General features: G+C 42.0%; 1 protein-coding gene across 6 annotated transcripts in view; it reads left to right on the top strand.

The window, feature by feature from the left end:
- Znf385b (zinc finger protein 385B) overlaps window positions 1-22743 on the top strand; it is a 385123-nt gene that overhangs the window by 92335 nt on the left and 270045 nt on the right. Inside the window, exon 3 of one of the 6 annotated variants that reach the window (XM_029474278.1) lies at window positions 13038-13166. The exons of 4 other annotated variants lie outside the window; for them this stretch is intronic. In XM_029474278.1, coding sequence (XP_029330138.1) covers window positions 13038-13166 — 129 coding nt within the window. Of the gene's footprint in view, window positions 1-12934; window positions 13167-22743 lie in introns of all 6 variants that reach the window. One more of the 6 variants, XM_029474271.1, reaches the window with a different exon arrangement.

Genomic DNA, 22743 nt, shown 5'->3' with positions numbered 1-22743 from the left:
TTGAGGGTCCTGTGTGAGGTAGCTGTGTCTTCCAGCTTGCCTTCCACATTGCACCATTTCTCAACTATGTGTGCCTCTGGTTTTTCTGACTGCTGTAGTAATGTTAAAAGTTGTGCCTCCATTTTCATAAGTTACAATCTGGGGAGCTTGAGGACATAGTCAGAGGACATCTTTAAAATGTGGAACCAACTGGATCGGGACGTGTAAAGAACAGACGTTTTGCAGGGAGGAGGCTTCTCTTTCTTGTGCAGATAGCATAGGGGGCTGGAAAATAGTCAACTAGAGGAGGAGTAAATAGCTAACCATAACTTAAAGCTGAATCCCTCAAGAGTACAGAGAAGCAGTCAGCCAACCGGACACCTTTATTCCTGACATCTAGCTGCAGCAAGCATGAAGCGGTTAATTGAGGTTGTTTAAGCCACTCACTCAGTGTGGTATTCTGCCCTAGTGGCTCTAGCTACTGATATGTTGGTAGGGCTTGTAACCACTTCATGTTCTAAGGGAAAAGAGGGGGGTCATAATACTGTCCTACCTGATAACTATTTAGGAAGTGGCTTCTTCTTTTTCATGTCAGTCTTCGAGTGTTGGGGTAGTATTGAAGCCCATGGGCAATTCTACTGAACGTTTAAAGGGGGATTAACATCACTTTCACACAATCTCTTTCAGAAAATAGAAGAGGAAGAAATGCGTAATTACTTACTTTATATGACCAGTATCACAATAATACTAGAAGCAGAAAAAGATATATAGAAGAGTTATCAGATGATATCACTTCTGCACCTAGAATCAAACTTTCCCAAAATGTAAACAGTTTTAATTCAGAAACATACAAAAATTATGACCAAAGAGCTTTGGGGCATATAAATAAATCTAGCTCAGTCTATTAAAAATCAGTCAAGTTATTCAACATGTCAGCAAACTTAAGAAGGGAACTCAGGTGATTATAGTAATTGATGCATTGTTTTTCTTGGAAATATTTGATAACTTCTAATACTTATTAAACAGAATAAAGGATAATTATCTAAATTCAATAAAGATAAGCCACAGAATGCATGCAGCTTGATGTTAAAAGATTGAACGTTTAGCCTCTAGGTGTTAGAACAAAAGAAGAATTTCACTTTAATGCTTCTAATTCATCACGAAGTCCTGGGAGTACTGGACTCTGAAATCAAACAGGAACATAAATAGAGAGCACATAGATTAGAACAGAGGAAATAAAAGCATCGGTCTCTCTTTATAAATGATATGGTAAAATTCCGAAGAGAGCTGTTAGAAATGGTATAGCCAAGGTTATATAAGAATCAAATAGCACATAAAAATCACATAGATATATACCGAATATGAAAATGTAGAAACCAAATTACAAAAAGCAACAGGACCGTAAACGCTAATACTAAGTTAAAATGAAATACTCAGCTTTATCTTTTTAAAAGCATCTATATGCTTAAAATTATAAAATACTGAAGAAAGAACTCAGAGACATAAACAGATGGAGCTACATACTATGTTCATGGATTAGAACACTCAACATATTTAAGATGTCAAGTGTCCCTAAATTGATCTTGTATGTTTATAAAATTTCCTACTAAAATTTCACAAGTGTTTTGAATCAAATATAGACACAAGCATTCTAAAATTCATGTGCAAATAGCACAAATCCCAGAACAGCTAAAACAATGTAGACAAAGATAAGCTGTGAAGAATCTAGCCACATTGATTCAGTAATCAAGGTAGTGTGGTTGTAATGGATAAACACATGGATCAATGAGAAATACTGAGCCCAGAAATAGCCCACCCTTATATACTGAATTGATTTCATTTATTTCGTGGCTGGGGAGAGAGGGCTTATGCATATGTGTGCATATGCACTCGCCATTGCAGGCACTTGTGGAGCTGACCAGAGGTCAACATTGAGTGTTCTCTCTATTAATGCCACCTTATTAGCATGCCAGGTTTGGGGATCAAGGCTTCTCAGTGAATGCGAATCTTACTGTTTCAGATAGAAAGATCTGAACATACTAAACCAGCGGGGACTGAATGGTGATCATATAACCTCTTGCTGCAAAGCGTATTTTGGGCTCCAGCACTGAGCTACTAATTCAGAATTTCTCAGCTGAAAGCCAGAGATCTTGTTGTTGTAATAGCTTCCCAGATAATGCTCAAACTGCTGCTGTGCTGCAGGGCCTGGATATAACCTGTCAAGGATGGTCTGTACCCAGAACATGAGGTTTTCACTTTAGCTAAACGTGTGAAATGGCAACTGAGCTGCAAGCTGGAAGAAGCGAGGCTGGTGCTTGGAATGAGGCAGAGTCTGTGGACTGCTTCCTCACTGCAGGGTTTGTACCTCCCAACTATTGATGCATGTTGGGCGGGGCAGATATCTCAAAGTTTGTGCTTAATGGTCAGTGTCCGGACTGGGGTGGGGGGGGGAGGGGAGGGGAGGTCTACCATGGAAACTAAGCCACAAACCAGTTCAGTGATGTTCAGTGTGCGGCTAATGTCTACATCAGGGGCAGCTTCAGTTGCTTAGAGGCCCCCTTCACACAGATACACACTCGCTCTCTTGCTCTCTCTCTCTCTCTCTGTCTCTGTCACACCACACACACACACACACACACACACACACACACACACACACGGCAATGAGTAATTCCTCTCACTCCGATGCCCTTGTCCTGTGAGTCAGCAGCAAGATCCTTGCCAGACAGAGCGACAAACACTCATTTTTCGTGTTGTTCACCCTGTCCTTAAGGAATGTTTGTGCCTGCCACGGAGAACCATATCGCCTGAGGGGTTTGGTGGGAACCGGCTTTGTTCTGGGTCTTTTGAGATCTATGTTTCCTCAGAATGGGAAAGAGTTCACTGCTTGGGAGTTGCTTCGGATCTTGCCTTAGGCAGGGCTTTGCCTCAAATGATGTTTAAAGATAAGAAAGGTCAGACCAGGAGCCTGCTTGGTGGCAAGAGACAAATACCCAGATGAGATCAGAGGTATGCTGCAGCTGGAGGTGATCCTGGGAAGACTGACACCTATCCTTGGCTTCGAGACTGTGAGGTGGGCGTTCAAGGTTGCTCTTGCTGTGTTCAACACCAGCTCAAAGCAGCTCACGGAGGACGGTGCTTGCTTGGCTTCCAGGTTATGGTCAATCGTTAAGGGATGCCAAATGTGGAGTGCAAGGCAAGTACCTGGAGACAGGAACTGAAGCAGAGACCAAGAAAACCCCTGCTGGCTGCCTTGCTTCTCCTGGCTTGCTCAGCAGCTACCCTTCGTATACAGCCCGGGCCTATTGCCCAGGGATGGCACTCACTGCAGTGAGCCTGACCATCCTATATCAACTAGCAATTAAGAAAATGCCTCATGGCCACGGCCACTGGACAACCTGATCTAGGCAGTCCCTCAACTGAGGTCCCATCTTTCTAGATGACCCTACCTTTGCATCACATTGACAGTTGAAATTCATTCTGACAGTGTGTACAATTCCACTTGCATTATATTGGAGGAAAGTAAAGGCTGGAGAGAGCAAGCCCTTTTCCTGACATCACAGACTCAAGTCTTCCCTGCGACTGTGTTATCTCTCAGTGGTTGCTGCAATGAATTAGACACAAAGAGTTTCAAGAGGTCAGGTCACCTGATGTCACCTGACATTGGACTTTTCCTGTTGGTTACTGACTCAGTGGTTCATTTTCTTCTCTCATCTGCAACAAGTTCGAAAGGGATCTCTAATCTTTGTGTAAGGTTGACACATTAAGGCTAAAGGTAAGTCAGTCGTGCAAGCGAAGTGACCCAGAGAGCAAATGTTCAGAAGGTCAAGTTGAGGACAGGTTTGGCACCTCTGAAAGGGAAAGATGGACTTGGAACAGAGAGGTAGAAACAGTTGAAGTTTGAAAAGATGGCCGGAGACCTTAACAGATTACCCGCCCCCTTAAATATGATTTTCATATAATCCCCATTCTCTGGGTCAGAACTGTGTGCTGGGCTCAGGTAGGTTTTTCTTACAGACTCTGCATGTTCATGAGTGGGTGGCCACCAGTGGTGTCAGGTATATGTCTGGGCAATTGGTGCCATCAGTAGCCAAGCTCATTCTGACCATCAGCCTCTGCTTTGGGGCCTTCTATATAGAGTATGGCAAAGGAACACAGTGAGTCAGGAGGAGTGAGGCTGCAGTGATGGCTTGCATCAGAGCCGGCCAGTCCCAAGTTGGTGATGGAAAATGACCCTACTTACGTTCTACAAGAGGCGCCTTGCCCTTGCCCTTCAAGTGTGTGCGCACATTCACTGAAACTCTAGCTCACTGGTTGGCCTGTATGGGCTGCTCGGGAAGCTCCAGGGATCCTCCTGTCTGACCATCAGCAATGCTGCGATTACAGGAGTGTGCTGCCACATTACTGGAGTGTGCTGTCACATGCAGCCCTTTCAGGTTGTCAGACTAGCGCCGGGTTTCCTTTACTACACTGAGTCATCTCTCCAGCTCTACGTTTGGAATTTTAAACTGAGCTTGAGTTTAAGACATGGACACTTCGGGGTCAGGACAAGGTAAGTGCTAAAACTCTACTTTGCAGCAGGGGGTTAGGATGATGGAGTAGGGTTTTCCAGGTGAAACATGGTGAAACTTTGAGTCTGTGCACCCCCAGGATTGATTGATACTCTCTCTCTCTCTCTCTCTCTCTCTCTCTCTCTCTCTCTCTCTCTCTCCTCCCTCCCTTCCCTCCCTTCCCTTTCCTCCCTCCCTCCCTCCCCTTCCCTCCCTCTTTTCTTTCTTTCTTTCTTTCTTTCTTTCTTTCTTTCTTTCTTTCTTTCTTTCTTTCTTTCTTTCTTTCTTTCTTTCTTTCTTTCTTCCCTCATGCTACAGCCCAATATCAGCCCCCCTCTCCTCCCACTACCCCCTCACACAAGTCCTCTCCTCCACTCTACCTTCCACTTCCCCTTTGAGAAGGGGAAGCCCTACTCTGGTTGTTATCCCCCCACTACCCCTCCTCTCTGCACATCAAGTTTTTACGGGACTAGGCATTTCCTCTCTCACTGAGACTAGTCAAGGCTGTCCATTTAGGAGCGCAGAGTCTACAGGCATGCAGGCAACAGATTCAAGGACAGTCCTTCCTCCAGTTGTTGGGGCAATGAAGACCAATATGTTTTCTGCTACATATGTGCAAGGGACCTAGGTCCAGCCCATGCTTGCTTTTTGGTTGGTGATTCAATCTCTGGGAGCCCTCAAGGGTCTAGGTTAGTTGCCTCTGTTGGTCTTCCTGTGGAGTCACTGTCCTCTTCAAGTCTTTCAGTCCTCCCAACTCTTCCATAATCCTCCCTGATCTCCATCTAATGTTTGGCTGTGGGTCTCTGCATCTCTTTCCATTGGCTGCTGGGTGGAACCTCTCAGAGGACAGTTATATAGGCTCCTGTCTGCAAGCATACCAGAGTATCATTAAGAGTGCCAAGGACTGGTTCTTGCCCACAGGATGGGTCTCAATTTGGAGCAGTCATTGGTTGGCCATTCCCTCAGTCTCTGCACCATCTTTGTCCATGAACATCTTGTAGGCAGGATATGTTTTTGGGTAGAAGGTTTTGTGAGTAGGTTGCTGTCCTTATCACTCCCCTGGAAGTCTTGCCTGTCTACAGGAAGTGGCCATTTCAGGATCAATATTCCTCCACTGCTAGGAGTCTCAGCTTAGAGTTGCCCCCATAGACCCTATGAGCCCTCCCAGTTTTGTGGCACACCCTAAAGATTGTATCCCCCCACCAACCACTGATTTCCCCTCTCTCTCCCCTGCTCTCCCTATATATGATCTTCCAGGCCCCATCCCACTCCCCTCCCCACCCCTCCTTATCCCCAGTCTCTCCTTCCATTGACCTCTCATATCTATTTTTTTTCTCTTTTTGAGAAATATTCAACCATCCTCCCTTGAGGGGGTGGTGGTGGTGGTTCCTCCTCCTCTTCATCCTCCCCCCTCCCCCTCCCCATCCTCCTCCTCTTCCTCCTCCTCCTCCTCCTCTTCCTCCTCTTCCTCTTCTTCCTCCTCCTCCTCCTCCTCCTCCTCCTAGTCTTCTTCTTCTTCTTCTTCTTCTTCTTCTTCTTCTTCTTCTTCTTCTTCTTCTTCTTCTTCTTCTTCTTCTTCTTCTTCTTCTTCTTGCTTCCAGCATGGCTATTATCTATTTTATGGCTAAAATCTACTTATAATTTAGTATATACCATGAATGTTCTTTTTTGTCAGATTGGGAAAATATCTTCACTAACCCTACATCTGACAGAGGCTAATAGCCAAAATTTATAAAGAACTCAAGAAGTTAGATACTAACAACCCAAATAACTCAATTACAAAATGGGTTACAGACCTCAACAGCGGGATCTCGCATGGCCAAGAAGCACCTAAAGAAATGTTCTATGTCTTTAGTCATCAGAGAAATGCAAATGAAAATGATTCTGAGATTCTACCTTATATCTGTCAGAATGGCTAATATCAAAAACCCAAGAGAGAGCACAGGCTGGCGAGGGTATGGAGCAAGGGGAACACTCTTCCGCTGCTGGTGGGAGTGCAAACTTGTACAACCACTTTGGAAATCAATTTGAAAGTTTCTAAAAAAAAAAACTGGGAATAGTTCTACCTCAAGACCCCCCAGCTGTACCACTCCTGGACATGTATCTAAAAGATGCTCCACCACCACACAAAGACACTTGCTCAGCTATGTTCATAGCAGCTTTATTTGTAATAGCCAGAAATGAAAACAACCTAGATGTCCTTCAGTTGAAGAATGAATAAAGAATATGTGGTTCATTTACCCCAAGAATCCTTGAATGGTTTTTGTTTCAAACTGTTCCCTTATTTTCTACGTTTTAAAAGGTGCTATTGAACAGCTTGTGGGTGCGAGACACTGTATTTTATACTATGACCAGTAAAATATGTGTGGGAAGTGGGATGCACAGATCTCTGTTTCTCATCTTGCATCTCATGTAGACTTAAGATGCTAAATTTATCCTCACGTGCATTTTCCCAGACATTAGATGTAAACCTGAGATTTAAACTTCAAGATTGAAGTTGCAATGACACAGATTTACCACACGATGGTGCCCAAAGTCTATAGAAAGTGAGGGAGTTGTCTTATTCCCAAAGGTGGGTGGAACTTCCGTTAATGAGTTTGGAAAAGGAGGTACCCCACAAAAGGATGAGTGTTGTGTGTGGCTATGCACACAGAGGCAGAAACACGTTTACAGACTTTGTAAGCATTTTTATATGTGCTAGGAAATCTGCAGGGGAGTCTTTTGTGTGTTCTTGAGGAAGTGGAGGGAAAGCTAGTTCTCCAGTTTGGGAGAATAAAGATGGCTGCTTAAATGATCTGTTCTCACCAATCTTATGGAGAAATATTACAGGGAGATTGAAAATGTCTAAGTTTGCGTGCTCGATGCAGACAGGGCTAGTAGAACACGCTCACGTGGGACTCCAGGTGAGGCCTTTTACCTTCCTCCCTCCCCATTTCTTCTCTTTTAAAAGAATCCTGACAAGAGTCTCATTATATAGCCCAGGTCAGCCTCTAACTTATTATAATCCACCTGCCTCCAACTCCCTAGTGCAGTCTTTACAGGTATGTTCTATACTGTGTACTGTTGGTTTTCTTTTTCATTTATTATTATTTTATTTTATGTGTATGAGTGTTTTGTCTTTGTACCTGGTGTGTGCCCAGTGCCCAGAGAGGCCAGAAGAGGATGCCAGCTCCCCTAGAATTGGAATTACAGACAATTGTGAGCCACTGTGTGGATGCTGGGAATGGAACCTGGTCCTTTGGAAGAGCAGCCAGTGTTCTTCACTGCTGAGTCATCTCCTGTCCTGATTAGATTTTTGCCAAGATGAAAAGATAACAAATAATTGAAGAAGAAGTTATCAGTTTCATTTTAGTGTGAGGCAGGTGGCTAAACTAGTTTTAATGTACTTTCCCCCTAAAAAGACTTTTTTCTTATAATAATGATCATGCAGTTTTGTTATTGAGCAGGGCATAGGAGTTTTCATGACATGATGGACTATAGAGGGGAAAGGCCCTCTGCTCTTGGACTTTTGAGAATAGACACGAACACATGAGCATCTCTTATTCTCTTACCATGTTTTCCTAGATCCTAATGAGAGAACCAGGAACTGTCTCTCACCGATGTGAACTCAGAAGGTGACACACACCACCGGGAATGTTGTATGTTTTCTGAGTCTTTGTCTCACCTGTACTGGTGACTGTTTAATTTTGAAGTATTTTACAAAATCCTGATATTCAATATTCAAGCAAGGATGCTATTGTTGGCTCATATCTGTCTACCCAGACATATTTAATTGAGAGTCCTACTGAAGCGATTACTGGGGTTGAGGCTCTTATTAATGAGAGTCCTTTGGAAATAGGATGCAGGCTGAAGTTGTGACCCCAGTTCCCCAGATGCTTCACCTTTGAGAGACCCTTTGCCAGTTTGGATGATGTCCCAGATTTAGAACTACCAGTTAGGTAGACCTGAAATCATCATAAAACAGCTCCACATGTGTACAGGGGGTTAAAACGGTAAACAAAGGTGCTAATTATATAACTTCAGGATCCCACAGAATGAATACACAGAGGATTGTAAATAGAAAAGTTTAAGAGAATTAAAAGGACTGTTTGGCCTTATTTTCAGTTAAGGAGTTAAACGTGTAGGGTGCTTTGGGCTATGAACTTTCATGTATATTTCATTTTCTAAAAAACAAGGGATGTATAGCATCAAGCATCAATTTTTAAATTTTGAAAAATAAATAGCAACACTTTTCTGTGTGAACATCAAGTCTCAGGCCATCAGAGCAAGCATTTGGTGGTGAGTGTTTTGAATCATCAAAGGTATTTTTAAAGCCCCAATGCCTTCTTGAAAAATAAATGTTACCACTTTTAAAATGATCTAGGACGAAAGGCTTTGGGTAGCTCTTTCAATGGTGATGTAAAATTAATGAGCTCACTCTCTGCCATGGGACCCATGTATTGTCACCCTGACTGACTTGACTCTTTCACACCGATGTTCTGCTTTCATACGCTAACAGCATCAAGGGAAGGAGGCTGCCTCAGTTAGAAATCCCTGTGGCATGCTACAGCCAGCTGTGGCGTTGGTATTTGGCTTTGTCTTTTCTGGGAGCTGGTTCTTGGGCCAACTGTGAAGTACATTAGTTCTCAGAAGATGAAAAGTCTAGAGGAGCTGTGCGGGCAAGTTGTTGCATTTTTTATGGGCTGAGCATAGCAGCGTTCATGGTGTGTTGACCCACTTTATTTCCAGAGGTCACTCTCATATAAGCCTGCTTTGTTAGCCCATAGACTGTTGTCCTACCGATGCTGGAAGTTCACCTATTCCTGTATGAACATGCTTTAGAAGTATATGTCAGGAGAGTATGACCTTTAGGTAAGGGTGTTACGATTTGATTCTGTGTTTCACGTCACCCAGGAAAGCCAGTTACTTTTACAAGTTAAAATAACTTTATCAAACCATCTAAATTTCACTTTGGTAGCTAAAGAGAGAATATGGACTCATGTAAAAACAATTAAAAAACACAAAACACCAGAAACATGTGGTTTTCTCCTTCTCTTATAAAATGACTCTACAATCATATTCCAGGGTTTACGACTAGACCCCCAAACCCTGAGGACTTCTGTTCACACCCCTCCTCTCTGGAATTTCCCACCAGAGCAAACCTATTTCCCAAAAGGTGGTTAGGAAATGTTCTAAGACAGTGGCTAGTGTTCTGTAGGATCAAAGCCTTAAGTGAAATTCAAGCTTTGTTGTGCTAAAGGTCTGAACTAGGCTTACGTTTGAACATACATTATTCAAGGCGCTGGAGAGATGGCTCAGTGGTTAAAACACTGGCTGCTCAGTGATCTGTCACTCCAGTTGCAAGAGATCCGCACCCTCTTGTGGTTTTTCTTGGACACAAGGCACACACATGGTGTCGAGATACACATGCAGGCAAAACCAGAAAACCCACCCCCATAAAAATATAAAATAAAATTTAAAGTACATTATTTGGGAAGTCTACACATAGTAGAGCAAGTAAGTACTACCATAGTAGAGGCAAATGAGATAGAAAGTTAACAGTGCCCCATGCGATGACGCCCCGTGCGACGCCCCGTGAGATGTGATTCTAGATATGTTGTGTGTGAGGAGTGCTTGATCTCCAAGCAGAAGGATCTAATTCCAAATTCCCAGCATCCAGGTAAAAAGCTAGGCATGGATGCACTTGTCTATGACCCCAGCACTGGGTAGACACAGACAAATCCTGAGAGTTTGCTGTCCAGCCAGCCTAACAGGGCACATACTTCCACTTCAGCGAGAGACCTCAAGGCAACAAGGTTCAAAGTAATAGAGAGCACCCAGTGTCCTGCTTTGACCTTCCCATACCCTGCACACAAACACACAGACACACAGACACACACACATGCACACACACCGGCCTTATACCAAGTAACCAGTGGGTGGTTGATATTATGGGTGGGGTTTGTCATTGCTCAGTAATCCTGGATGGCTGCTTCTTGCCTGAGGTCCCCACGTCCTAGTTTTGTCACCCTGTATTACTGCCACCTTTTTGCTCAGCTTTGTACCTCAGACTTCCTAGGGTCTTCCCTTTTGTGCCTGTCCTGCTAAAGGTCCGCTGCTCTCCCAAGTCTTTTAGTTATGCAAGACAAGTCCTGCTTAGGTACCACTTTCCAGGCCTGAGCTTTTAAGCAGAAAGCCTTTACTCTGTAAATCTTGCAACCTGAGAACTTCCAGAAACCAGGGAGTTTCATAATTCATACTGATGGGAAAATTGGCCTGAACTGATCTGAGGTTAATTGTAATGTTTACTTATTCTGTCTTATATGAATATGCATATTTTGCTACAGAAATGTTAGTGTGCCTGATTAGGGTTACTGATCCAGATTTGCAGGATATGTCATGCCAGTCATTTATGGTATAAATGGAGGGTCACCTTCCAGAAATAAAAAAATATTGGTATCTGAAATGCATCACAAAGTAAATGTTTTATAAAAACAAACTGAATACATACCGATGTTTTTGATTCTTTGATTTTTATTTTATGTGTATGTTTGAATACCTTCATGCATGTGTGAACAGCATGTGTATGTTTGGTGCCCTTGGAATCCAGAAGAGGGCATCTTGGAATTGGAGTAACAGGAGGTTGTAGGCCACTGCATGGATGCTAAGCATGGAAGCCAGGTCTTCTGAAGCAGAAACACATGCTGTAAACCTCTTGAGCTGTCTCTCCAGGTCCATAATGTTAACTGTTATCCAATTGCTAAGCATATTTGTTTGCAGTAATAATGGAAGAATATTCAGAAACAGCCTTCCATGTAGTATTTTTTTAAGATGGCACTTGCATCAGTATCCAGGGGAGAGAAGGGTGGGGAAGAAAGGGAGGAAGAGGAAGCAAGAAATACAAGGTTAGTGAGTAGTTGGGAAATCTGTGGTGTTCAGGGTCATGGTCTCATAATACAGTCAGTTATTGTCTTAGGGTCTTCACAAACTAAATGGAATCTAAGAGGCAATAATAATTGCAAAGGGCAGCAGTGCCCGGCTCTGTGCATTCATACACACGCCGGGCCTATGTCTACTCATGCATGCCTGTATGCTGTCTCCACAAAAAGAGTCTACCTACTGGTGTGTCAGGAATGAACCCTGCATCTAGAAACAGAGTGAGGAACCCTGGTGGGAGTGGCTTGTCAGCTATTGCTCCAAAATGCTGTCACCTTGCACCTAGTGCTCAGTTTTACACAGGTGTTGTAGATTGCACACACCCACCGTTAAAAGCATCCTGGAATCAGTCACATTGCTAGCACCGATCCAGTCCTTCACAGATTCTCTCGTCAAAATATGGCTTTACTGCAAACACCCTGATCTGCTCCACCCTTACAGACTCGGTGAGAACCTGAAGCCTGGTGTAAACACTGGCACAGAACTCTAAGTGTGTCCTTTGTGAACGCAGCCCATTAGGAATGGCTTCAGGGCTATCTCGGTGATCTATGATGGATGTTTTGTGTCCTGTTTTGCTTTCCACTTGGCACGAACACATCAGAGCTATGTATTTTGCTACCAAATTACTGCTCCTTTCAGGGTTACCATATGCCTTGTAACGAGAACATCAGCAGGCTCTTGCATCATATTTGTTAGTAAACAAAAGAGGAAGAATAATCTAAGAAGGTAAATATTTAAATTTGGGGTTGTCCAGAAGTGGGATGGGTCTAATGAGCCTATATGCTTTTTTTTAAACTATAAGTGAAGTTTTGACATTGCAAGTATACTGTCTTTTATATTGCCATTCTTTTTGTCACACAGAATACATTTACATTTTAGGCTGTGTAAGAACTTACAGTTAAACTGATAGCAGCTTGTTCTGGTGCTAGCACAGCTATGCACATTTCCCTTGTCACCTTAATTCACTGAGGGCACTTAAGAGTTAAAGGACATTTAACTTGCTTCTTAATAGACATTGTCAAATATATGGAAAAATTTCATCATAATTGTCATAGGCTCTAGTGACTTCATTTGTGAATGAAGAAGTCCTGGGAACCTATAGCTGTTTTGATTTTTGCAGCCTTAGTGCCTAGGGGTTTATGCTAGAGACTAGTGATTTCTTCCCTCTACCCTGCTTATTGTTGAAAAGCCAGAGCTATTTTTAACATTCACACAATTTTGAAAGACGATTCTTCATTCCACAAGGTTTGTTGCTAAATCTGTGGAGCCTTTCATAATTACATCCTTTTTGTGGTTTGCTTGAATTTGATCACAGTGGCTGATTTCATGCATTGATAATGAAGGCTTAGGTTGCCTGTTTCTCGGCACAAATCCACCTCCGACGCGTACGTTGACAGTGCTGCTGGTTTCAGCACGCATAGAGATCCAGATTGAAACTGCTGCTCTGCTTTCTTAACAAATGACTCAGAGCGCGTTCGTCCTTCCCTAAGATGCTGCCAGCGTGTAAAGGATTTTCAATGAGAGTGAAATAAGCCAGCCACGGGAAGGTTCTGAGCGGCACTGATGTAGTGTGGGGCTGTCACGGATAATCAGGCTGGAGCCAAGTCCCGGTAGCACCGTACATCACGCTGGCCGCATCCTGGAAGTTTTGTTTATCCAACTTGGTTGCTCGTGAAGCTGCTGAAATCCCTGCCAGGATGTGGAGTGGACTTCCCAGCAGAGGTGAGCATCTTTTATTGTAAAACTTGGGTGCTGGGGTCTGGGAATGCCAGGAACAGATTCTTTTAACCGTTGTTTTGAATCCTGTGGAGTCATCACTGGCGATTATTATATCGGGCTGGCACTTGGGAAGGGGAAAATTGAAGAGCAAATCGAACAGCCTTTAATTTTATTGGGAAGTAACTCTCTTGAATGGGTGTGATAAGCATCCTTTTTTCCCCTGTACTAGCTGTGTGCCGGGGACATCTTACCAGCAGGTGACTTCCTCTGCATTTTAAACATTCAGAACAAGTCAGTGATACGCGATTTGCTATCATTACCGAAAGTAGGCAATTAGCAGTGTTATTATGTGTTTCAGGTATAAGAAAAAAAAAAAGAGGCTGTAAACCAAATACGTTCTGCAGAGTCTTTGACATGAAAAATATGTAGGAGGAAACAAATCATGTTTACAAGGTAGCTGAGAAAGTGAGAGCAACGGCTCGCATACTGTAGATGACACCTTGTTAAGTCTGACATTATTAATAATTAAAAGTTATGACCTGTCATGCAGTGGACAGCCTGCAGTAATTGGTTTCTAGTGATGGTATACTGACCAAGAGGGGAAAATGAACAGTATTTCTTTATGGAGCATGCATGAACTAGATGTGATATTTTAATGTAGCATATTTTAATCATTTAAAATGTAACTTTCCCTGGTGCTCACCTGGGAAAGTTAAATGACCGGATAATCATGCTCAGAATATTTCTGATATAACATTTCAAGTGTGGGGCACTGGAAGGCCAGTAAGATAAGGGCAGGATCAAAGTCAGCCTCCTGCTAGAGATCCTATTGCCTAGGTTCCGCTCTACTGTAAGTTTATGTGATCAGAGCTGTTTCTGTATAAGAAAAGGAGCGTGCATGTTGTGTTGTATTCAGATAGCATTATGCTTATTATGCACTGGGTGTGTTAGGAGCACAGAGAAATCTGTTCCTATTGATTGGACGCTAACATGGCACATGGGATTTGAGCATATATGTGAGTGTGCTTTTCTTGCTAAATGTAGTTGAGGCTGCTGTTGGTGCTTTGCAGCTTTAAGTTATAGATGACTATACGCTCCTTCAAAGACTCGGGAAGCCAGCATATGTAAAGCTTGGCTAAGCAGTCACATCAGGAGCAAACCATTTGTGCTCACCAATCTGTCTCGGCAAGTCCCAGGGCCACTATCTCGCTAGAAGCCACTGTGTGCTTTTAAAGGCATGAAATGAGTTTTATACCAAGCACATGGTTTCTCATTTAGCGGCTCTTTTTTATGGTACTGGTCAACTGATGGTCCACTACCAGGATTTTGGTGTTCTGCCAAAGCTGACTGTGTGTGCTAACGTGTCTGTATAGTTAAGAAAAGCAAGAAGACAGGTGTGTGTGTGTGTGGGGGCAGTGAGACCCTCAAGAAGACAAGCTTATTAATTTTGCTTTGGAGCCATTGCCATTTCTCCAAAGTTCTCTATGCTGTTTTATCCAGGACCCACCCATCAGAAGTTGCTGACATGGTCCAGCCCTGGACATAGCTGTGCCCTGCCAGTGTACAGTATCTAACCCCTTCATTGCAATGCATATGTAGAAACCACTTTACTGGGCCTGACTGTGTTTTGCAATTCATCATGACGCCTCCCCTGCTTCTCTGCTAATGCATGCTAAAGCCCTGTTACAGGCAGTCAGAAGCGTTTGCACATCTCATATTTATGTAAACAACCAATACTTGGTTGCGTGCGTATGTACTCAGAGCAGGGTGAGATCAGGCATCACATTGAAACTGTCCTAAGAGGCATTAACATTTTTGGAAAAAATATCTTCTGTCATGAAAAGACCTGATCTTGAAATTTCAAAAACAATTTTTGTTTGCTTTCATGGATGTCAGTAGATGAAATGACTGTGCCGTCCTTGGGCTTTTCTTTCCATCAGAAGGTAATGCTTGTTGAGAGTTTTGAATCAGAGGTGACCCAAACTACCAAGATATTTAAGGGAACAGTGTGTTCTTGTTATTATTCTTAGTAATAAAAAATAATGATTTCTTAGAGTGTTTGTTCTCTGCATGGTGTAGCCGGCGTCCAGGTGGACTGAGATGTATATATTGAAATGTTGATAATGGGTTTTTTTCCTCTTGTGTGGTCTGAAAGACCTTTGGAAACCTTTAATTTCATCACTTTTTCCTTCTTTTAATTCTCGGATCTTTGCCTAGCTTAAGTGATTACAGGCAATTAAAGATCCAGGATAAAACATCTCTCCAGATGGCTCAGCAGTTAAGAGTATGCACTGCTCTTACAGAGGACCTGAATTCAGTTCTCAGCACCCATATTAGGCAACTCCCAACTGCTGGCAACTGTAGCTCCTGGCAATCTGCCATGTCTGCCACCTATGGACACCTGTGCATGCAGTGTTCATACACAAACACACACACACACACACACACACACACACACACACGAGAGAGAGAGAGAGAGAGAGAGAGAGAGATCTAAGAAGTAATTTAAGATAAAAATGGTGTTGCTGTTGAAATGCCAGGATGTAAAACATGCCATTTTCATCAGAAGTCGATGTGGCTTTAGATGTAGCATAATTGTAAAGACCTTTTATTCCTTCGGGAGTCTCCAGCCATCATCGAATTGTACAATGGACTTTGTTTTAGAAATAACTCACATTCATCACCCCAAAGCCCAGGAAACTAATTGTGTTTGTGGGTTGAGAATTAGAAGGTTATCAGATACTGACATTTTCTCTTGAAATTCTAGATGATGCTATGTGTTTACTCAATGAAAGCCTTGATAGTATATCAGAATTCTCTAGTATAGTGGGATTTGTCATATTACACACAGTGAAGAAAATCCACTCAAGGGAAGCAGGAGCTAACTTGTCATATCTGCCTCAATCTCGCCAGCAATTTTTCTTTATAGGTAATAGAATTTGGGGAGTCCTGAGGAAGTGATCTGCTGACAGCTCTTACTTTTATATCAGAGGTCAACAACCTGGACTTGTTTGTTAGCTGATTTTATAAAAAACAGTTACTTCTGTAATGTAGCCCATGGGGGTAAAGCTGGTTTAATTGAGAACATGACTAGTTCGTAGGCCCTTCCCACTTCCCAATGGTCTGAATAATTGATGGAGTTTGCAATTTGTTTTGAGGTATGTTGCTGAGGTAGGTGTGGATTAATGAGAGCGTGTGTCTCTGGCCTCAGCGTTCAGTCTTTCCATTGACTTTCTTTTCCTTACTTCCCACTAATGAATGAGGAAGATCTTGTCTTCTGTTGCTACATTTAGCAAGTAAAATCACAAAGGTCTTCTAGTTAAACTTTAAATTTAGATAAAAATATAATAATTTAAACTATTATTATGTTACATGTATCATTTGGGTGGTGGGTATTCTAAAATTGATTGCTGTTTAGCTGACTACAAGTTTGTCTAACCCTGTGCCTCCCTACCTGCTTTCCCAGTAAGAGGCTGTCTCTAGGTGAAAGCTTATGAACTTGGTTCTTACAGAAGCCAACACAGAGGCGCTCTGTTCCTGCAAAAGCAATCCATTTCTGCTTTTGGATTTTATACCTAAACATGCCTGCTGTTAAGTTACCATTTGAGAAACTTAAAATGGGTAAAAATAGTGCTGTAGAATGGAAATAATGAGTATGTGAAGGCTTCCTATAATTACTAAAATAAATCAATAACAGCAGAACAATAAATAATAGCTGCCAGCGACATTTCAAATAAACGAGGATTATACAATTAGCTTCCAATTGTTATCCCTTGTCAGTTAGAACATTTTCAAGACTTCATCAGATTTGAAATATTTATAAATTAGTTTTTCTTGGTTGTACTTAGTATGCTTAATAGAAGTTTTCTCCCATAATTCCCTCTGCTCTACCACTCCATCTGGTCCTTATTTAAATGTTTTTTTTTCTTCTGAGTAATCTTGGGACTTACTAATCTTGTTTGGCTCCCCATGGCTTCCTTAGAAAGGCCAAGAGGCTTAGGGGCTTTATGTGCCAGAAAAGCTTGAACTCACTATAGCAAGGTAAAGTAGAAGAGAGAGTATGTGTGTCCACTATGCAGGCCCTGTGATGGCAGAATATTTTGGCAGTTAATATTGGGTTATTGCAATAATTTTATAACATTTATATGTAATTGTATATATGCCAGTCTGCTGACCCAAACCCCACCCTTACCCTGAGTTATCTCAGCTTTCACCTTACTAGAGCTCATCAAGACCAGTGTGCCTTGACTGTCCTTGCTGGAGAATAGAGGCCCTGTTCCTCATGAGAGTCCTCCTTCTGAGAGTCCTCCCTCCACCTAAGGAGAAGTGCTCTGCTCACTGAACCTCTGACTTGCCTTCCCTCTCTCTCTTCTCTCATGTTCTCATACCCACGATTTTTTTTTTGTAAATAGTCCCAACAGGAGTAAATATATATCAATGTATAATTTAATTCTCAAAGCTAAAAAACAAAAACAAACAAGTGGAATGAATTTCACGCCCACTGATAATTTTGCTTTGTTTTGCTTACCAGGATACCTAATAATTGATAAGTGATTTAGGGAGAGAAGATGTATAGGGCATTTCCTTAACCTTTCTGTTTCTGATTAATAGCTAACCTCAGTTTTGTCTGTGTCAGTCATGTGATGCGTCAGACCAAGAAACCCACTTCTTTTTTCTGGTAAGTGCAGTTGACCTGAGGTTTTTAAATGAAGGCCTGCTCCTATAGTGACAAAGTATTGTTGAGTCAGTCATCTCTGTTTTGACTGAAAGGTTCCCCATCAGCCATCACTTTATTCCTCCATATCTTGTAACATAGGAAGATACATTTTTATTACCTTATTTACTTATGTCTATTAGCAATATATGCTTCTTTCAGTCTGCTTACTTTTATTTCTAAGTATAAATATAACTTTTGCTTCCCCCATTAACCTGTTTTTTATCCTCTCCTAATTTTCTAGCCAATACTATCACTATGTTATTGCATCCTTTTCCAACTGTTTAAAATGATATCTGTGGTCTTTTCTAGTATCTAGGAAAAGGTTCTCTCTTTACCTTAAACACTCCGTTCCTCTCTAGATTTTCTCCAGTAACCTCCTACACACACAGCAGGTTTAACCAACATCAGATTCTTAGGAACACATTTGTCTTTATTCAATGGAACATGTGTGATAAGGGGTGTAAATTGTAAGATTTAGTAAATAACAATAGTAACACTACAACCATAGCTATAGTTATAGTTGGCCATATAGCATGTTTGCTAAAGCAAATGACCAGCATGAATTCATGATCCACTCTCAATCATTGAATATCTACTGGTGTTTTTTCATTTGAAAGTGGAGAGGTGCTGGTGAAGTCAAGATCTTAGTTTAAAACTCTAATGGTTTGAATGCCACCCGAAATTCTCGTGTTGGAAGTGTGATCCCCAGTGTCAACAGTGTGGCAGGTTTTTAGCTCATAAGCACTCCATCCTCAGGAATGGAGTAATACCATCATCATGAACAGGATGGCAAGTTTGTAAGTCTGACCTCTTGCCTTCTACAGCAAAAAGATTCTTGTCAAACACAGCCCTTGATCTTGGCCTTCTCATTCTCTGGGACTGTAAGATGTGAATGTTGGCTCTTTATAAATTATCTTGTCTTAGCTGTTCTGTTAGGCCAGCACAAAATGGACTAAGACTATGAGATTGAGGGAATCCTTAAGTTTCTAGAGTTTAGCAGACTAATGTCTTCTGATCCCCTCTAGGAAGTCTGTAAACCACCAGGGCACTCAGCCAAATGTCTTGTTGATGAGATTTCAAACATGGTATTGATCAGTGATTGTTATAGAGCTGTGGTAATGCTAGTACCAGAGAGGTTTTGTGTATTTATCTGGTTTTGTTTTCTGAGACTCTAGTGTCGTTTTTAAAAGAAATATCTTCTAGAAGCTTCCCTGTCTTCTGGCAAAACCAAGAAAACAAACAAAAACTATCCCTTCTTTGATAAAGATTTTTTTGGAGGGCTTTCAAAAAGGACAGGATTAACAGGATTCAGAAATGGAGCCACAGTAACTTCTCTTGCCAACCATTTTCTATGCTTTATATATTATGTGATAGATAAAATTCCATTAGACTTTTGTCTAACTGGAACATTCGGAGTTTGTGTATTTAAGTATACTAATGGACCAAGTAAGATTTCATCATCTACATCATGAGTGTTTACATTTTTCCTACTCATAGGAAGTATAGAGTCATAGATGTCATTTCTACTAGGAGTTCTGAAATGGCTGTGGATCATTCTTTAATAGAGATAGCATGGAAATAGTCTATTAATACAGGTCTAGGTTGAACTACTACAGGTTTAACCAACATGAAATTCTTAGCAACAAATTTTATTGTATCTGTTCAATGGAATATGTGTGATAAAGGGTGTTAATTATGGGACTTAGTAAATAAGGATAGTAATAGTCAATGTTCAAGCTAAGGTTATACCCTGCCCTCTATATATTGAACCCCTTAGTCTTTTTACCCTCATAAAGGAGTGCTAGGCAAACTGTAGTGAAATTAAGTCAACCCCCACCCAGATTCACACAGCAGCTCAGATGAGATTTTACATTCTTCCAGGGGCTCCAGATTACAAGTTTTGAAGAATACCCTAGACCAGGTTTCGGTAGGAGAGTCCACAACACCAGGTGACAAAGCTTTTAGTAGATTTATAACTGGTTGAACACTTACACACTCAGTGTACCTGGCCCCTATGAACTTAGAGTGAAGTACCCTAATTTATGATTCAGTTCAGACCCTTATGACCTGGTCATTAAAATTTTCATGTTATCCAACAAGGATAAAGATAAATAGAAAAGCACAAGCAATTTCAGTGCTTATCTGTAGGCTGCCTTGTACACTGAATGATCAGGTGCTGGAGGCATCACCATAGAATCACAACCTCATGTTCTCAAATGCTCTTGTTCTGCAGCCCTACTTGGAACCACCATTAGACTCAGTGAAGAGGAACCGAAGGGGTAGGAATATTGATGAAACAGATGGATCTGGGTGAAAAGCATGCTACGATTGACATATGCCCCCACAATTTTGAAGGGTGTGGTGATTAGATTTAGAATCTCATAGGAGGTTAAAGAGGCACATCTGCACGGGTGTCTATGAGTTGTTTCCAGAGAGTATTAACTAAGTGGGGAAGATCCACCCTGAATGTGGCTAGTCTGAGCCCATGGAACGAGGGGAAGGAGAGCAAAGACGAGAGGTGGGAAAAGCTAGCTTAGAGCCACCATTCCTGCCTCTATGCTTCCTGGCTGGCCACTAAGTGAACGGCTCTCCTTGGACACAGATTCCTGATTTCATGTGTTCTACTCAAATGCATGCAGCTAAGCAACCTCAGAAACCATACATCAAAAGAAATAGTCCTTCTTTGAGATGTTTCTGTCATGTCTGTCAAAGGGATGTAAAAGGTACACTTGGTAACTTCTATAGCATCTTCTATAGCATCTTCTATGGCGTGTCTGGTATCACCACTGAGAAAGGACAGTGTGATGCCTTGGGGAGTCAGCTGCTCTTAATTCTTCATTCTTTCCCAATTGTTACTCCACCTGATGCCTGCCATGATCCTGAGAATAGAGAAAGTAGGATTTGCTAACTGCACTGATGAGAAATTAGCATAATAAATACAGTAGTGATGATAGTGCATGCCTACATATATGACTTGCACACACACAAACGCACACTCTTCTCAGCTTCCATAGATCACACATCAGCTTCTTCTGAGTCTGGATGCAGTTTGGCCATCTGCATATGCAACAGTAGATGCCATAATCAACTCAGTCGTTTGAACTTAGAAGGGCATGGTATGGAAAGTAACTATGGTCAGTGAGCTTCACTTATTCCACAGAAAAGGTGTAAAGGAGGCCGGCTCAGGTGGTGATTTAAAGCTGAAGGAGCAGGCTTACCAGTCAGTGGCATTAACACCGGCATCACATTTTATCACGTCTGACTGGGAAAGGGGCTTCCTGTGCAGTGTAATTAACCATCCTTGACACACCTCATGCTAAAGGGCACGCTTATTTAGCATGGTGTAACAAATCCAGTACTTAGCAGGAATCACCATGGATTAAAAGTTTAATGGTTCTGTGACTTGGAAGAGGAACAAGGGCAGAAGAGGTAAGTTTGTACTTCGATTTGCCAATTAGAAGAAAACCTAAAAAAAAAAATGCTGTCACATAATTGGAGGAAATGTGTGCTCAATTTTATCTTTTAGTTAAACTTGTAAAGCCCTTGCCAACTATCAATGTAGATAGTTTATAAATGATTCTTTTTTTTTAACAATGTAGACAATTTATAAATTATTCTTTCTTTTATTTCAATAAGTAGGTTATAATCACTGATCTAATATATGTGTACCTAACACAACTTTTAGTTATTAGCTATTTTGTTGCTACTGATGGTTTTTGTTAACCAATGAATCATATTCATCCTCCTTTTTATCATATTTAAATATGTTTATAAAATAGCTTTAGAAAGAAATGACAAAACATACTTAAGAGCAAACGTTGTGCCCACAGTGAACTAGTTCTGTGCTCAGGCAGTAAATGCAGTTCATTAGTATATTTATCACACTACATGGTACAGAGTAGAGAGAGCCCTGCATGTGAGGGCCTAAGTGTGTAGTGCTCACAAGGCCTTGTCAAGGAATCCATAGTCTTAGACATGGGCATGAATGGTGAAGCGACCCTTCTCCCAGGATGAGGCTCAGAGAAGGATGGCAAAGCCTTCCTCTGGTCCTGTGTGGGGGTTTTTGGTAGCATATGCACAAAAATGTCCACCTAGCTTCCTCCTCCTGCCCCACATTTGCAGCCCGAGGAGAGCCTCACTACAGAGACTGCTTCTACCAAGATGAGCTAAATCGGTCTCCTTGATCCAACAGTCTACCATAAGCTCTGCCTCCTCCATCTTTGTTTGTATGAAAGAACCTTGCCTCCCTGTTCAACTGTAGATATTGATCACGCTCAGCTTATTGTGCCCGTTCTCCTGCAGAGAGCCCTGGTCTACCCATCCGACCTCAGCTTTTTGTGTGTCTGCCTGTCTGTCTGTTTTTTGTTTCACTGCCTAATCAGAAGTGTTCCTGGGGATCAAGCAAGGACTCAGCAAAGTGGCACCTTGAAAAGGGACTGGGACAAGGGTGGACTTGGTCTTCAGGGAAGTCTCATAATTAGAGGAGGGAGGCTGCCAAGAGGAACAGGCTTATACAGAGAAAGACGAGGAGGAAGGAAAAGGAGAAGAGGAAGTAAAGAGACAGGAGGACGCAGGGGAAGGAGAGAAGCCAGGAAACAAGCAAAGAAGGGGGAAGGGGTGGTTCTCGGGCCTCAGCTCTTAGGGAAGCCAATGATGAGTTTGTCTTCCTTGGAAGTAATAGGAGGAAAATTGAATACTGGATACAGGGCTGAGAGCCCAGGCCACCTGATTCCAGCTTTCTTTCCCTGTGTCCATCTGTCATTTCTTCACCCCACCCCATCAGGTCCAAGTCCCTAAATCTATGCCGGGACATGACATTACATATCATTTTTAAAACCATCTGTCTCACATCCTAGACTCTTA

Source organism: Mus caroli, chromosome 2, assembly GCF_900094665.2.
Source record: "Mus caroli chromosome 2, CAROLI_EIJ_v1.1, whole genome shotgun sequence".
In the NCBI taxonomy this organism is placed as follows: domain Eukaryota; kingdom Metazoa; phylum Chordata; class Mammalia; order Rodentia; family Muridae; genus Mus; species Mus caroli.
The sequence above is the reverse complement of the archived record's forward strand: the minus strand, read 5'-3'. Positions and strand labels throughout refer to the sequence as shown.